Consider the following 18981-nt stretch of genomic DNA (forward strand, 5'->3'; position numbering starts at 1 on the left):
ATAAGAATATGATACATAGTCCGTTGGTTTTAGATATATCGAGGAAGTTTCTACGGAACGCTAATTTTACTAAGTATCTTCAGTCTTTTCCAAGCTTCTGAAGAATTTTCTGATGAATTCCTTCCGAGTCCTAGTAAACCATATACACTACGAACAGCAGCATTTGTTTCGCTAGTAGTCTGAAAGAATTCTTGCCAAAAATTTCTTTGAATTATAGTTTAACTTGAAAGAATTCACCAGAATTATACTAAGACATTTAACTATGCCTAAATTGAGTCTGTGATCGTCCAATCTGATGTCATTTGGATCCATTAAAGTAAATTCTAAGCAGTTATTATGTAATGTTTACAAAGTTTAAATATGTTCTTCACAGTTCTTATTAGAGAGAGAGAGAGAGCTGTACAGTACGTAATTCAGCTGACAATTTCATACTCGGATGTGTATAGTTCGAGAAGTTTGTTGATTCTATTACAAGTTAATTTTAAATAATTATCAAAGAGAATAAACCTGTCCAATAAATGAATTGAACTGTATTTGTCTGTCCGTTAAACTACAATACTTATTAAGATTTAATTGAGATTTATGTGAAGTATTCATTCTAACTCTTAAATTGGACATCTTTGATCTGTTTACTATGTTCAACATGATCATTATTTGTTTCATATTTACATTTTTTTAAACTGCTTTACATTAAAAACGACAAATAGATTTTTAGTTTCATTCATTGCGGATGCTCGCGGAGGTCTAATTCAAGCAAGACGTTATCCTGATCTTAGGATATTTATTCCTCCAAATGTTATCAATGGTCCACTTCGTATTGTTTGTCGTCTAGTTCATCCTGATCGCATGAATTCACCACCAATTATGAATGATGGTGATGGTTTAGCCTGTCGGTGAGTTTTATTCTTTAGTAGAAATAAAGCAGTGTTCACATAAACAAGTTACTTATCAATTACTTGGATATAAGGATGAATAATTTTACAATTAAGGTTTTTTCGGTTCAAATAGTTTATTGTTATTGATTGACAAGTTTTACTACATTGTGAAAATTTTCAGTTCCAAGTTTAATCCACTGAAATACTAATCCTTCTTCAAATAATATTCATTACAGTTATTTGAAGATAGCTAACGTAAGAAATGTTGTTTGTTTGATCTGTCTAAATCCTTAACATCATAGTTACTTTGTGTATGTTGCCGTTCTTTGTCTAAATATGTCGATGTTACTGACTTTAACCTTTTGATATTTAATACTTGAATTATATTTCTGATATTTAGATCTCCATTTTGTCTTCTTGTAATTCGCCCTCTTTTTCTTATGTTGTTAATTTCCTCTCTCGTTATTCTGATATGTGGACGTTAACATATGTTCGCACCAGTTTGTACTTCATTTAAAATCGATTAACTTCTCCAATAACACAGTTATGTTTTGTGAGTCAGTTTCAACTTTTTAGGATGTCTTTTTACATCACAACTAAACTGTTCCAGTCAGTTTCATACTTTTCGGATTACAGTTGTGCGCCTATCATAGCGCGAAAATCATTTTACTTTGAAAAAGTATTCGAATCGCGCGTCCAGAGTCATGGATGTGCACTGCCGAGGTGTCCCATACTAGGACGAAACAGTCGTTCACTGCTTCCAGGTTTCCAATGATGGTTTATCTTATATCGACCCATTAATTCAACTATCAAAACTACTACATTCACAACTCCTTAATCTGCTTAGAAAGGTATAAGTGCATACTGCGCGTATTGCCTCGATACTGTCTTAATTCACAATTAATGTAAGCAAAGATGGACAACTGCTAGCAGTGGAATCCAAGATGCGGGTTTCGTCATATTTGGGACTCATCAGCCAGATGTGTCTGCATCTCAAAGTTGATGTTCACTCCGAGACTCTAATTTAGTACCGTTTGCTTCAAATGCCATCACATTATCCACTTAGCTACTGAGTCCTGATAACCACTTGCTTGTTCTTAAACGGGATTTAGACTCAGTGAAAACATTTTAGGAAATCATATATACTCAGCTGTTGCATTGTGTATTTTAGCATTACATCATTAGTACTTCTGATTGTTTCAGACATCACTACTAAAGTGTAGAAAAATTTATTTTTTGTAACCTCATTTATTAATCTATTTCGTGCAGGTTACTTGAAATCGGACCCGCTGGTATACGATTCGCTTCACCTATTCTCTTTGAAATACCGCATTATGCTTTTTTAAATGGGAAAAATCGTGAGATTGTTATCCTCCGTTCAGATAATGGTGAAACGTGGAAGGAGCATCCATTGGATGCTACAGACCAAGCTGTTCAAGACACTTTGAATGGACATTTTGGTAAACTCTTTCGTTAGGTTGTTTTTTTGTTCAAAAATTCGTTACATGTAATTGGTACAGCAAATCAATTCTGAAATCATTAAGTCTATATCTACTAAAGTGACTTTTGGCACATTTTATACTTGCCTATTGTATCAATCACGTTTAAGTATTAACTGAATCGGAACATTATCTCAGTCTTATAACCTTCATTCCTCTTTATATATCCACTTAGTTGGGTCACAAAATTATGAAGGTCACGAATTACTGGTTCGTTTATACCTTTATGACCTAAAATATGAATCTTTGATCCTACTGGTTTAAACACCGCTTTCTCTGTCTCCCCAATCGTTAATCAGAAGTTAAATGCAACAAACCTTTTTTTATTATTAATGTATTACTATGCACAACTTAAAGCCAACTAGATTACGTGCATTAATTGAGTCATCTCAGTTAAGAAGTCAGAACTTGTACTTAACCAAGTCATAAGTAAAACACAGTATAACAGTAAGTGAATAATATTTCTCAAATATCCTTTCTGATTCAACAGTTAGACTATGTACGTGATATCCTTAACTGTTTCAAACTCTCATACTACATATCAGAGTTAATGTTGCAGCAGAAAATTCGTTATTATACTTCAAACGTGTTAGCTCAATTCTGTTGTACTTTCCTTCAAGTATTGTAATATGTGTTAGTCATTACACTCATTTGTTTATCTTGTCTAATCTTATCGTTTCATTGTAATTTAGTCGACGTTACTTTGTATCACGGTCTTACTTTTCTTTTTTTCAAGTGACATCATGATCCCATTAATACACTAATACTTCATATTTTACTTGGTTAAAACTAATCCGAACTTTTCTCCACATTTTATTTATGATACAATTAAATTTGATTTTAGATTACGCTGGATCATTTGAAGAATTACGTGCTAAGTCAATACATCGTATTTTAACATATGATCTACCACAATATTTTGCACTTATTACACGTATCAAGCAAGAATTAATTTTAATTGGTCCAGAAGGTGGTACATTAACATCTACAGTTGTACCAGACGTACATGTTCGTTTTCCTCAAGGTGCTTTACAAAAACGTATACGTGTTGGTTTACAAGTACATCCAGTTGATCATGAGCTTGTAACAAGAATGCTTGGTCCACGTGTCTCTGTATCACCGATTGTAACAATTGAACCACGCAGACGTAAATTTCATAAACCAATTACCTTGACTATACCATTACCAAAAACAGCTATGTCATCCTCTAGCGGTGTTGCTGACACTAAATCTCGTTCAACTATCGATTCACCTAGTCTTCGATTACTGTGCTCGATTACGGGTGGGACATCACCTGCTGTTTGGGAGGATATTACTGGTAGTTCTCCGTTATCTGCACACGATCTTTCTGTTTCATTTACATCTACAGTATCTGCAAGGTAACTGACTTAATTTAATAAATTAATGGATATGTACATAAATTCATCTACTCAATAAATTATTGACTATTATACAATATATAACCTTGCCTCATTGGTTTCCCAAATATGCGTAATCCAATATAACAGTGCATATTACCATGATTTTGTACTGTCCAGTAAAAGTTGTAAACTAATTGTCTAGGTTTTTCTGCCACATTCCATTTTGAGATGTGGTGACTTGATAGTTTGAGCACTTGTGTTTCCAATCACATTCGGTATATTCAACCTTACGAACAAGATTATTACAACTAACATTCACAATGTATACACATTATTTAAACCATGGAGGTAAGTTTGATTATTATTAATAGTGGTAGTGTAGTGAACGAAGACTTGGTGGGGACTACCCATTTATTATTTGGTACAAAATTACAGAGTTCTTTCTCTTATCAATTGTCTCAAACTCCATCGTTCCTTCATTGCTATTGCAATTACTCTCTGTTTACATTCCCGTCCCCTTCAATTTGTTCTTCTCACCCATCTGCTACCAGGCATCCCACTTCTGATTGGTGTTACATACTACTTATGCTTGTCGACATAACTAGCATACGCTGCATTGGTAGTATAGCCAATCACCTTGGAATTAGCAAGATTACAATTTTTGAAATTTTCCTTTTTGATCTCGTTCGAGTACTCATGGTAGCGTTGCTAGCTTCGGTCAACTGACATATATGGCTTTTAACAACTCATGTGTATTCACCGTCTTGATAACTTTTTTCAGGGAACAATTGATTGATCATCACTACATTTCTAATCGATTTCTAAAATACATTAATTAGAGTTTTACAAGCCTACTTTGTCATCCATAACTATAATTATTAACATATTTTTTTCAAAGATAGATTTTTATGATTTATTCATCTTGTGTTAATGGAAGCATTGTGTGATCTCATCTACTAAATGTTTCTTTTTTTTAAAAAAAATATAGATTGTGGCTCGTAGATTGTCCTAATATTACTGAAGTTGTTGAATTAGCCAGTCGTGTTTATCATGAATCATTGGCAGTGCCTTATATTGGGCAGTTTATAGTGTATGCTCGTAGATTTCATCCTGAAGAAGCTCAATTACGTTGTCTTTGCCTTACTGATGATTCGGCAGAGAAAACACTTGAACTACAAGAAGGATTTCAACTAATAGCCACTGGACCATGTATTGAGGTAAATGACTGAGTGAATTTTGATATCTAAATAAACTTTTGTTATGCATTTGAATGTTTTGACTTCTTATTAGTTGATTCATTGTTTGGTTATTATTACTGCTTTTCTTTTTTTGACATTGTTCTTTATAATAGGTTCTTGATGATCATCCACATTGGATTGAAACAGCTGGTAACTTAGTACCTGTTGCTAAAACTGAAGAACAATTACAATTGGGAATGCATGCGTTCCGTGAGAATCGTTTGAATATGATTGTACGTGTGAAAGATTTATCACAGCCGGCTGTTGGAAAATTAGCGTTTATGCGTCATCCTCGAGCTGTACTACAATCTGCTGGGTAAATGAATTGTTGTTTACTTTCGTTTATTGCACAAATTAGTATTTCTCACTGGAAATCGCCATGTTTTTAACTCGTCATTTTATTGCTTTGCAAATTAGACATTTTTATAGTTTCGTGCATTAATATATAACTTATCCTCTTCAATTCATTGACATAAGTAAAACACATTTACCATGTGCTCCATGGTTGATTAATTAGTTACTAATGTATACTGTAAGCAAGATTTAAATGAAATTTAGACCTTCCATAAATTTAGAAATTTCTGTGTTGTATTCATACATTCTCATATATTTTCCAGTAATATGACATATCATAAAAGATGATAGCTACGCTCAGAGATGAACTAATCAAAACTTGTTGTTCACTGATTCCTGTGAAAATTATTTTATTTTTATCTATTTTTACTACTACAAATAACACACGATGAGTCATGGCGATGGAAATTGGGTTTTAGAAATTATAAATAGCAACAGACCTTAACTTCATTCTGAACTGTTTCATAAGTATTATTGATATCAGGTTACCACTACCAAATTATTTCTATGAATGTAGTTTTCATAACCAGATATGTTTTTTGGATAGTGATGATAGCACACCTAAAAATATTTGTTAATTTTAAGTTAATAAAAATAAAGAATTCAGCGAAGAAATTTTTTTTCGACTGAATCACTTGCTCAAGCTGTACATTCGTATTTGTACTTGTATGGGAAATATCTGTTTATAGAAGGACAGAAAAGATTGCATCATGACGTAGATCTAGACTTCATATATCAGACGTGATTGCGTAATAATCAGAGGGTTTTAGAAATATGAAAATAATTTAAGGGTCTAAATTATGAAAGATAATTGTGGCCGCCTAAGAAAATCACCTGTTTCGGTTTGGATACCCTGAGAGTATTCCATCCCTTACACAAACCAAATGATTTGTGCCGTGCATATATTATTTTGTGTCTCCTTGTACTAATGTTTATGTGTTTAAATAAATAAATAACCCACCCAGCTACTGAGGAGTTAACGCTAGTTCTATATTCCTCTGTTAGCCACCATCTATCTTTGCTCATAGTCATGAATAATTGTTGAAGGATAACAATGATCGATTACGGTTTGAAATTATAAGACATTAATTAATTAATTAATGAAGAAACAAGACCAAGACATACTGCAGAACGAAATTAGGGCTAATGAAGGATGATAAGTTGAACGTATCGCTTTTGCACGCCAAATTTCAGGCTTAAATTGGTAGATCGCCAACACCTCATCAGTTCTCACGTTTTTGATTCGACCTCCGTTCTATCCAGTTCCTTTGATTGGTAGACTATTTTATATTACAAAATATAAAATAATTCACTTGAGAATTTTCAGAGAATCATCTTGACTATTTTTTTTTTTAAAAAAAGGATTTTCCAGTCGTACCACATTCTCATTGTTTATTATTTGTCATTGTCATTAGACCTCTTTTGCTATTTTATCTTGTTAATCTTATCTCGTGCTATTTTGATATGGAGACTTGGATCAACGCATATCTATGTCATTCTTTACGTTGTCTACAAGTAACTATGATTGAGCATAAAAATCGCTTTTTATCGTCATTTCTCTTTAAAATTAATATCATTTATGAACATATTTTCTTCTAGTTTATGTGTTTATCCTAACTAACTAATTGTGTCTAGTTTCGATGGGACTCATGTATTTTCCCCCTTTCTTTGTATGTATGTGCGTATGTGATTCGATGGCTTTATTTTGTAGACTTTTAAGCATTTGATTATATGAATACTTGATTAATGTCATTGTTTACCATAGAAAGTTGGTTTGATTTTTTTCTATATATCAAGTTAACTGTAATTTCTTAACTTCATTCTTGTATATTTCTGATCAATTTTCTTTTTATTATCTACTGATTAAAATGTTTTAGGTTACAGTTTTCATAAATTTAAGTGTAATTTGAATAGAATGTGTTAGTAGGTCATAAGTTCTGTATGACGTTTTGTTACAACGAGTAATAAATTTAGTCTGAGCACTAATATGGTAATTTCTGTGTCAACTTAATGTAATACACATATACTTGTAAAGTGATCTATCAGTAATCAAGGAGTTCGATTCTCTGCCACCAAGTAACGAGTTTAAGCTCCGCTCCACCTACTTTGGTTTAGACGACTGAATGGTATCACTAACTCTTACACTTATAGTGAGGCTTTAAGCCGAGTACACGAGTCTACCTGATAAATTCATAAGTGATAATTTGAAACTGTTTCGACGGTCGATTAATTTCATCGTTCATTTGTTCATAGTTTGTCCACACTTGTGTACTTATTCATACAAATGTTTTATTTTTTTTCTGTTAATTTATTATTTTACACATCTGTATTTAAATTTGTTTTATTCATACATAGGTCACCTGTAAAACCGGCAACAGTTCTAGAGGCTAAATTACCAGACGAATTTACTGATTACATGACTGATGGTGTATTAAAAACAACTGATATTGATGATATGCCACCTTATATTCCAGAATATAATCAAAATGGTGGTCAATACACCACATACAATGAATCGTTGCCGCAAACATGGTCAAAACAAGGTGAGTACTAATGTAAAGTGTTTTTTTATTTCCTGGTCGTATTATCTTATTATTGTTTCAAGACTATCCTAGAAATAACATATTGGTGTTGAGTAATACGTTATTGATTGTATTTGATAAGTCGTGTAGGTTGAACGCTATATACGATTCCTAAGCTATTCCCGTAACCCGCAGATTAGAACTACACAGCGACCTGAACTCCAGAGAGAAGACACTAGTATGAGAGAAAACACTTTATCCCAAGGTTCATTTTAGTACAGAAAATCAAGGGTATTTGTAGATGTTGGCGTCTGTTAAATCAACATCATATTTCAGCCAATCCGTTAACGTCATATTATGCTACCGACCAATGGTAGCACGTCATGCTGGAATTCTCGAACGTTCCATCATACTCTGATTGGCTGGGGCCCTTCGGCTCCTTTTTGGGCCTCTGGAGGCTCCGTTGAAGTTCTCCGGAAGCCGACCTAACAGTATTATTACTACCATTATTTTGACATATTCGCTATATATCTCGTTAATTTAATTCATTGTACTGATTTGATACAACAGCTTGTGGCAATCTATATTTATGCTGATCGATGAAAACTAATTTACCAACTCATCCGCGTTTCTGTAACAGTGTTCGGTTTAATTATCTTAAATTAGGGGGATTTATGTTGACTTCCATAATCATGGTTGATCAAATGTATTTGGTGTTTTTTAGCATATCAGAAAGTATAAAGAATTTTAAGCAATTCAAATTAAGATCTATTATATTTGTAACCAATTATTGTTATTTCTAGCTGTTATAAGTGATTTAACTGTCTATAAAATTAAAATTAGTACTTCTGGACAAAATAACATTGTAAATATGGTAAATAAATATCTGACAGTCACATTTCAAAGCTGCAGGGTATCCGCAATTGACTATTATAATCATTATTGGTTAATATTCACTGAGATTTACATTAAAAATGAACATAACAAATTAACAGTATATTATGTACTAAACTTTAAAGTTCTTGGAATATAATTCACTTTGTGCATTGCTTGGATTATTTTTTTATATTCCCAAACTTAATGAATTTTGATTCAGGCAATATCGAGGCATTCTACACAGGATGCATACATGCCAATATGAGACTGATCAATCCCAGTCCTAAACATCGATGAGAAGATTCAAACAGCCAAAAAACAGTATATTAAAGAGTAGTTTCGGACCACTCACTAAGATCTTTATTTATCTTAATTTAAAAGTTGAAAGATGAGTGAGTGAGTGGTATAAAATTAATTACCAATTACAGGATAGACCATTCTCATTTTCTACTACACAAAGTGTGTAAGCTTATAGATATTCTTGATAATAATGTAAATGTGTATATTATAGTAAATTTATTATGATTTTTGGCGCGGCAGTCTAGTGTTAGAGCCACTTGGTTTCTGAATGCTCAGACTCCGCCCTACGCATTCCAGGATGAACAGTCGAGTGATATCAACCAAGTATTACACATTACAAGATTATAATTCAAAGCTATGTACACAAATTTGTATTCGTTTTACATTAAATCAGCTTTTACTCATCTCTTGCTTTAAATAAGTAGATCATTACGATGAGCCATTAGCTAAATCTGAGCTTGATTTACGACAAGTTGCTTATCATTTAAAATCAGATTGGAGAATATTAGCTCAATGTTTAGGCTTGTCTGATGAAGATCAGTATAATATTACTTCTTTGCCTAATCGTCCTGAAGAAGAATATGCATATACTAGTTTATTGTTGTGGCAAGAACGTAATGGGAATGAATTAACTTCGGGTAAGCAATTAAACAAAATATGTATTTTTTTAATGATATACGTTAATATAAGTAGAACTGTATTTTAATGACTAACATACTTGACTTTCATCTAGAAAATCGCAAATTAAGAGCCCACTCTCCATGTGATTCACTTCGAGACACTAGTTCCCATGGTTGGTTGAAGTATAACACAACTTATCGACAAAATACTTAACATAACAATAAACATGATTAAGGATCACTATCAAAGCATCACTAATGGTTGTAAGACATGTATTTTATAGACCATTTATCCATTGATGAAATTAAGATACCTAATTTATCATCAGACTTAAATTATTGTCCATCATATCGCAAATCCAATATATATATATATATATATATATATATATATATATATATATATATATATAACATCAATTGGATTAACGTACATTCAATTATAAGGAATACAGAATAGGATGAAATGCACGCCCTGGATACCATTACTAATAACAATATAAAAATAGAATTGTTCTTACTTTCACAACAAAACTGTTATATGATGTAGCAGCTATTCAGTAATTTATTTCAAATAATATTCAGCTTATTTTGTGAATGTATGTAAAGTTAGGATAAACTGTTATCCGTTAAATGTTACTGTGATATATGAATGAGTTATTCGATATAGTAATTTAAATTTTCTGTTATTATCACCCAAATAACTAATTATCATGAGTAATTTCGAGACAAATTGCACACAGGTTTTGTGGAATGTGTGTTATGGCTTGTGTATTTAACCAGATCGATCGTGAATAAGCCTATTACCAAAGAGGTATTAAGAGCATCACGTTACATCGTGGTTTGACTCGGGTAGAAAGCGTGTCCCACTGGATTTAAAGTCAACAATAATATGGGAGCATTGCACTGATCGTAAGATCTTGAGGGTGTACATTAGATTCCATACGAGGACGTGAGTAGTCAATATTGATGATTATTGTTGACAAGTGTCACAAGTGTATATCTAGCTTGAGTTGGATTTCATGTTTTCTGTTGAATTTATAAGCAAGTAATATTATTATTATTTAAACACATAAATATTGGAACAAGGAAGCACCAAATAGATATGCCCCACATAAATCATTCGATTTGTGTGAGGACTGGGATTCTGCCAGGGTTCCCAAATCGAAACAGATGGCTTTCTTATCGGCCCATATCCCGAGCGTCTGACCTAAAAGTCTAATTCACAAGGCAGTGGAGAAACGTCGGGAGGTGCATTCCCATGGTAACCGGTGACCAACAATAGGTTCATACACCATTGGTTCCTTCAGGATCCCGAAGCCCATGTGCACCATTGGTTTGAAATCAGGGTTTCCAACTCCCCTAGGTGGATCCTTTGTATCCACCAACCTGGTTAAGGTGCTAGATATTTGCTTTTTGTCCTCGCAATTTCGTAAACAACAGTAATGCCACGAGAAGGCAATGAATAGGACCTCCCTGGCAGTTTTTGTATGCACGTAGCCATGTGATGAGAGCATTTCGAGAGGAAGAGCTGATTCTCCCCACTCTCAATCGTATCAAGCCATTCGGGTTCTAACTTATATACATATCATTGTAAATAAATTTCTACTATTTTATCTCTTCCTAGGTACGCAACTTGCCGAAGCACTACAAGCTATCGGTCGTAAAGATATATTGGAATATTGTATGACTAACATTTCGCCTGTAATAACAGCTGATGAACGGGTTACTGCTTTACGTTCATTGAATGGTAATTTGTTGCATTTTTAGGTTATTTTCTTTGACATAGTTGAGGCAAGAAATAATTTCAGTCCCTTGGTATATTTTTTATTATTTAAAATATTAACTGATTTAAACAGTTGTTGCAAAAACTAAAGACGAATTGTCGAAGCATTCAAGCGAAATTCTGTGATTTCAACCAACAGGTCGGTGTCCTAGATCAGATTATCTAAGAAGGCTTTTGTCTCATACGTGACAGTTGACGCGGAGTTATTGAAAGATGTTTGCTTTTTGATGGAGTTTTGTGGAGAAATTCGAACGTCTCACGTCTGTCTGAAGTGCGTGCTGATGATGTCGTTCAGAAGAACGGTGAAAGCTCCACGACGAACCATCCAGTTCAGAGATCATAGTCATCCACCCGAGCTACAAATCTTCTCTTGCATCTCAAAGATGATTGCTATATAGACCCTTAGTTTACACCTATTCTTATCTCAAAGATTATCTACCTAAAGTGTGTTTGACAACAAAATAAATTGAAGAGCGATTTTATTTGGTGGAGTTTCATCCTGTGAACTGAATAGTTTTGTCGGCGAACGAAATCCTACTAAAAAAAAATCATCTATCTGGGTTATTAATCTTTACTTCTTTTTATAAGTTATAAGAGCAACTGCTTATTGTGAAATTTCATTCTTTAATAATAAAAAAAATAAGGTAAATGGTTCAATCATACTGCAAATCATATATTTAGTCCAACAAGCACCCATATGAATAAATAAAAAAATGTTTCATTTAGAACTAATAGTGACATGAATACTCCTTAATTTACATGTTTCAGACTAAAGATTGTTTTCTTTGGGGGGTGTCACTTTTGATAATTAATAGCAGTCAAGTCCAAGTATATTTTAAAAGTTTTGTCAGATATTTGTACGAACATTTGCAAAGTGCTCTGTTGCCATTGTTACATTCTTAGTGATTTGACGATATCAATAATTTTCTGTATTTTATATGAAAATATGCAGCTCATGTCAGACGGATAATGAATATAATTTGTATAGATTTTGCTGCGAAACAGTTCCTATTTACTGAAAAAATGTATCAACTTCTTAAAATAAAGAAACTGAGAAAAACGAGTCCAAATGACGTTGAATAAAAATTGAAATGATACTAATGAATTTCCTCATATAAATCTGAAGTGGATCAACTTGTATACGAGCATTACTAATTCTAAGGGATTAGATACACTATGGGTGACCGTGAAATGGGTCATGTTGTGTTCAGTTTAATGGCGCGTCGGTATGTACTCTTCAGAAATTCTGAGTATTATTGATGAAACGAAATATAGTATCAGCTAGTAATGTCTATACATAGTTTTAGCTATTACAATTTGTTTTTTGTTGCTACTTTCGCTTTTATTTTGAATAGCCGTTTCGCCCAATTTAAATATTAATCGTGAAAATCGATCTCATTCAAAAGATGGCAGTGGTGGTTTAAGTGAATCAGTTGATACGGGTTATGGCACACAAACCGGATCTACCACACTAATACCAACAACACCAGTGATTACAAAGACAATTTCATCAACAATCCATACACTACCCACTTCAAGCAATGTAGATAATTCTAAACATTCTGAGCAAGAAGTGGAGCAAGAAATCATACAACCAGTTACTGTGACCACTGGTCGAATTTATTCAGGGTCACTACCATATGTGGGAAAATCTATTACTGATGTTACCGAAGACAAATATGATGTATTAAAAGGAGTTGAAAATATTCTGGTTGATAGTCAACATTCATCGACCATAGAAGATGATAAAATAAATTCCACTTCTACTGGACGTGAGTTGTTGTTATTCATTACAGAGTATCTATATTTATTAGTGATAGAGTTTAGCGCATCGTTTCTCTTTTTCATTTGTAAATTATAATATAATTATTTTTTCGCCATGACTGGCTATTATCATTCGTGGAAATATTTCAACTACGAAGCAGTCAATGATGTGCAAATAATGTGTTTAATGTATGTTTTTCATATTTTACTAAGCTACTGTGTGATTTTTTGTTAAAACAATAAATTGGTTTGTACCCACTAAACTGCTTCATTCACAACACCAGTAGTGATAAGAATAATAAAATATGAAAAGTTACGATCAATAGTTCAACTGAGGAAGTAGGTCAAATTCATATATCATGTACTACGAGTTATTGTTTCGATTTCGACTAATTTATTTACACCAGCCACTAATTCAATTTCTCACCTATTTAACAATAACTACTTTTTACATGAATGCACTGATTCTTCATTAATCAGTAATTGGCTTATTTTAATGTCCTTCAGTTTCTACACTTTAGATTTTATATTAAGCAATCGGAGATAGTCGACCGGAACTTCGAACTTATTATAGGGTATACGTATGATATGATTTGCAAAGTTGAAACGGTAAACATTTTTCCCAAGTCCAGCATTGATCATCGATATTCTCAAGATTTTACGTATGCTTTACCAACAAATGCCAACTATCATGAAGGTACCGACTATCTTCAATCACTTAACATCAAAATATAGTGGATTTGATGTCAAGTTACTTAGATTGATGGACACTGCAATTTGATCGATGGGATCCAATCAACACTAAAGGACTGTATTGGCCACTACTCATTGATCGATCAATTGTAAATATATCGGTTTTAAAGAATTTGATTCCCTCAGGGTTACAAATACAGCTTTCTGATGATTGCCAACTCACACAAAACCTAAATCCAGGTTTACCTGTCGATTACCTCTGACTACAACGTCTGAAGACAGTTATCATTGTTCATTGACTTTATCCAGTTCAAGAACAGTTGAAAATCAGGCAGCAGTGGATAAACTTTCCTTTCTGGTTTTAGATTAGAGATGAAAAATGTAGATTATTGAGTGTCAGTCCAATGATTTGAATACTTCTCCCAAGCTACGATAAAACACTTTGATACTGTTACTCAGTTTCAGCCGAAGTTACACAACATAATTACTTACAGTTAGATTGTTTGCAGCCCAAAAAAGGTTGTACAGTAAAAGTTTGTGTTGATAATGGCAGTACATTTGAAAATAATTGAAATCTCAGTTTAATTTTAGATGAAAAATGATTGAAAACCGTAGATAAGAGAGTTCACTGGAGGCAATTGTTCCGTTTATTTCTGTTGTTCACTTTTCTTATTAACGCGTCAAATGCTTTTAGCTTCTTCTTCCTTATCCGAATATACTTTATATTTCTAAAATTTTGTTTTATTTTCACTATAGCTCCAGTCAATGAAGAAATAGTCGTCCCTACTCAAATTAATCGCACTGTTCACTTAAATCGTACAGACGATACGACTAATAATAGTAATAATATTCATAAACAAATTGAAAAAGATAGTGATTTATCAAGCATTTATCCAGATGGTAAGTAACCCTTTGAATAGATATAGGCACACCGGCATTGATGGATTATCATGTTCATCATTCATAATGATGTGAGGTCTGTAGTTATAATTGTTTTATATCTTTATGATTGAGTGTAGTCTTATCAATTGCTATTTTTGCCGTTTTGTTCTTTTTTTCTTTGTTTATTGGTGTCCCATTAAGTCTAAGAGTTTTACTGTTAATTTGAAACGCGATAGTTTAATTTAATCGTTGCAAATTTCGACTTATAACTTACTATCCGACCGCGCTTTTAAACTCTAATCTATCTTTTTCAGTTTGAACATCTTAATGACCTTGACACGTACAAAGCTTTTATATATACATTGAGATTACAGTTGTCAAATAAATGAATTACAATAATTTGTAGCTCATATTTTGATCAGCTAATAATGCGTCCATAAATAATGATAATATTTCAATTACGTCCGATAAAAACAGTTAATAATTTATTATAAAACTTTATGTGATACTAAACAAATGTCTCTGTCAATAATTGTAACTCATTCACTAAGGAGATATTCATGTACACTAGGCTTTGAACGATGTTTTGTGTGCATTTGTGTGTGAACTAGTGATGTTTCATGGCTGTTCAAATCCAAGTAGGTGGAGCAGTGTTTGGACGTTTTGTTGCTCTTTGAGCCATTAAGTCAACAATTTGTAAACATATTATCATAAACCTTTTTATTGATATGTACATGATCATTTTACACTTAATTATTCATTATTATTTGCTCACTACCAAACACAGATTCGTGTAATTGGCTTAAAGTCACGCTTTAAGCTTAAGAGCTAGAGTAAACCGAAATTCGAATCTGCGATTTAAGAATAGCCTAAAATCGAGCATCTTCATCACTAAGCCACAGCTCTACTTTTATACATTCGATAGGTTAATTCTTCGATCAGCACTCAATGGATTAGACAAACATGACACTTGTCACTACTAATTGGTCAGTCATTTTAAGCATTTCAATTCTGTAGAGAAGGTGGTCAGTTATAACCCACACAGATCATTGATAACACCTCTCTCTTTCTCTCTGATTGTGATAACTTAGTTTACGATGCGCTTAACTGTATGACTAGTGCCAACTTAAGTCTAAGTCAGCTTCTTATAGATAATTAACTCCAAACATGTCTAAGAGACTCTCTCTTCTATGTCACTATGTAAAATTTAAATTTTCGCACATACACACCCACATATGTTTCATATTTGTAGTAATGTTACATAACAACATTTACATCATTATATGAATCCTACAAACACTCTCAATAGAAATGTATATTTCTTACTTGTGTCTACTGAATAGAGGAAAAAAATCTAGTTTTTTTCCCGCGAATTATCAACGAAATTGACATTTGAAGAGAAAACATTTTCACAACATCATTTCATATATCAAACTGTTCTTAATTATTATATAAATGCCACAATATAACTTTATTCTATGTGTATACTCTTCTTTTTATACACATATCATACATTTTGTTCGACTTTATTTCTCTAATAAATATGAATCAAAACTGTCAATAAATTAGGTGAGTGGGTTTTTCCGGCTTTCATTTGTTCTATATATTAGATATAATTGTTTGTCTTTATTTTCTATTCAGTTAATAAGAAAAAAAAAAATACAAATCAAGACATTATTTTTTTATTATTAATTTGAGATTTCATTTGAATTACATATAATAATACCATTATTACAATAAGTGATTTATTTATGTGTATATACACGCATAGTTTTTTCTTTCTTGCTATAAGCAATATTTCAATATTGTAAATAGTTATTTTTAGTTTGTTTGTTTTTCGCTCATTTTTATTTACGATTAGAGATGTTTAGATAAATTAGATTTTTTGGCTAACAAAGTTGTTAATGAATAAAGATTGATCGATAATTTTCTTATATACGTGTATAAGTCGGTTTGTGTTAAACCTTGCTCCATACACAGCTATATATAAATATATGGTTTATTCATCATTTTCACAATTTTCTTCATCACCATTATTATTGTCGTCATTGCTCTTCTCATCACCATATGTGTATTATTACAACGGAACAATTGTTTAATTAGTTGAGTGTAAGAAAATACTTTGGATCCCATCTACATGTTGTCAATTGGTTTGTGAATATTTTCTTGTATGGGTGTGTTTGCCCACATGTTTGTTTGTAATCATATTACACTGTTAAATTATTTATATATTTCCAGTTTTGCACATATACTTCTATACGTGCATATATATCCATCTATCTATTTATATGTGTATATACCTTTATACTCATAAATACATCGTCCGGCGATGGTGTCTATTTGCTATGGATTCATATTCAATACAGTTCAATTGATCAAAGCACTTATATATTCACATATAACATATATATCCACATATATTTCGACTGTTGACCATTGTTCGTGGTGTTGCTAACACGTTTGCTAGGCAAGTTTAATTGTTTTAATTTATTTCTTGTTATAGATTGTTGTAACTTAATTATATATCTTCTTTCTTCAATGCATGCGTGTATTTGGTGATATTTTATTTACTATGCAAAATATGTTTTTTGTGCGTGTATTCATTTATTCTAATTATGCAAAACGTAGCACTTAGTATTTTATGCGTACATGTGAGTGATTGAGTGCGTGGAGTATTTAAGTAGCGCTATCTAATTTTTTTTATTGACAAATATTATAATTTGCGCGTTTGTTTATTTACCACAGCCCTGTAGACTGTTTGCTTTATTTTTTTTATCGATAATGCTAATTGATAGGTCAATGAACCTACACCAATAGAATGTTTTCATTTTCATGAAGTTTGAGGGATTTCATTTGAATATTTTGTTAGATCATCAGTAAGTTGAAAAACTATTGAAAACCAAAGCAGAAATTAAGAGATAGTTTTCCAAATCTCAAATGATTACACATCTCGGATTCAGACTTCGAAGATTTGAGTTGCAACCGTCCTTCGCTGTACTATGGTGACTTTCAATCATCAATATAGACTCATTTAAAGTCCTTAGATGAACTCAATAAATAAAGTTAATTGGACTCCTAAAAAATATCAACTTAAATAAAGCGTCGTGTTATGTCTTTTGCCCCCATTAATTATCACGTGATAAAAGCGCCAATCACAAGGCCTACTTATTTGACCTTATTCTTGTGCTAAACAAGTGACACGTCTAACTGTTGTGATTCAGTTAGTCAGTCAGTAACAACGTAGAACTTCGTACATACATACATCAGTTCAAGTTGCCATACCACATTAGCACAGAGATGCAGTTGTCGATTCAAATCCCGTAGTGGTGGAGTTAGTAAGAATATAAGCAGTAATCGAAAAGATTAGGATTTGAAGATGTTATTCAATGAGTATAATACAGTGAGATAAATTTGAAAAGAGGTAAAAAGCGACATGACGAATTCAGAACATTAGAATTTGGGAGAACACAAAGAGTGTATGCACCTGCGCCATTGCAAACGATTTTGAGCCATGTCATTCAGGGTCTCTAACCATCGGTTGCTATCATCTCGCGGTCCCCAACCAGGTAGTCTACACCTACCAACATGACTCAGTCCACTTGTCAGTGACTTCATGGACTTGTGCCATGTTTTGGTCTGGCCGCCCCTAGCTTTCTTCCAACCTACTCCTATATCACTGAACATCGCACGTCCAGGCAGTCGGTTGTTGGGCATACGTAACACGTGCCCCAGCCATCTCAACTGATGAAGTTTCAGTACTTCATCAATTGATTTGCCATCCTTACCTAGTACCCGTTTCCTAACAACTGTGTTACTTACTCGATAGTCCCAGGATATACGAGCAATATTTTGAAGACACCTATGATCAAATACTAGTAACCTACGAATATCCTCTACTCTTACCGGCCATGTTTCACTGCCATAAAGTAGGACGGAACGAACTGCTGCGCAGTAAACCCGTTTTTTGATCGGTAGACGGATATCTCGCCTGTGCCATAAACGATACAAGTTGGGAAAATCCAGTTTAGCCTTCTGTATGTGTGCTGAGACTTCGTCACACACCAGACCATAAGGGCTGATGAGACTCCCAAGATAAGTTAAGCGGTCGACACACTCAACTACTTCACTCCCTATCATTGGTTCAGGTGTCAATGCAACCCAATCCTGAAGCAACATTTCGAGGGGAAGAATCGCATCCCGAACATGCTTGC

At 33.0% G+C, this 18981-nt stretch overlaps 1 protein-coding gene across 2 annotated transcripts in view; it reads left to right on the top strand.

Annotated features, from left to right (window-relative positions):
- The window catches only part of ANK2_3 (Ankyrin-2), a 105663-nt gene that overhangs the window by 68395 nt on the left and 18287 nt on the right, over positions 1–18981 (top strand). The window contains exons 21-30 of one of the 2 annotated variants that reach the window (XM_051210588.1): positions 708–893; positions 2145–2335; positions 3219–3753; positions 4724–4952; positions 5087–5289; positions 7683–7870; positions 9451–9663; positions 11273–11395; positions 12787–13203; positions 14645–14788. In XM_051210588.1, the coding sequence (XP_051070594.1) occupies positions 708–893; positions 2145–2335; positions 3219–3753; positions 4724–4952; positions 5087–5289; positions 7683–7870; positions 9451–9663; positions 11273–11395; positions 12787–13203; positions 14645–14788 (2429 nt within the window). Of the gene's footprint in view, positions 1–707; positions 894–2144; positions 2336–3218; positions 3754–4723; positions 4953–5086; positions 5290–7682; positions 7871–9450; positions 9664–10074; positions 11396–12786; positions 13204–14644; positions 17238–18981 lie in introns of those variants that run through there. The other variant, XM_051210587.1, reaches the window with a different exon arrangement.

This window comes from Schistosoma haematobium, chromosome ZW (assembly GCF_000699445.3).
Source record: "Schistosoma haematobium chromosome ZW, whole genome shotgun sequence".
In the NCBI taxonomy this organism is placed as follows: domain Eukaryota; kingdom Metazoa; phylum Platyhelminthes; class Trematoda; order Strigeidida; family Schistosomatidae; genus Schistosoma; species Schistosoma haematobium.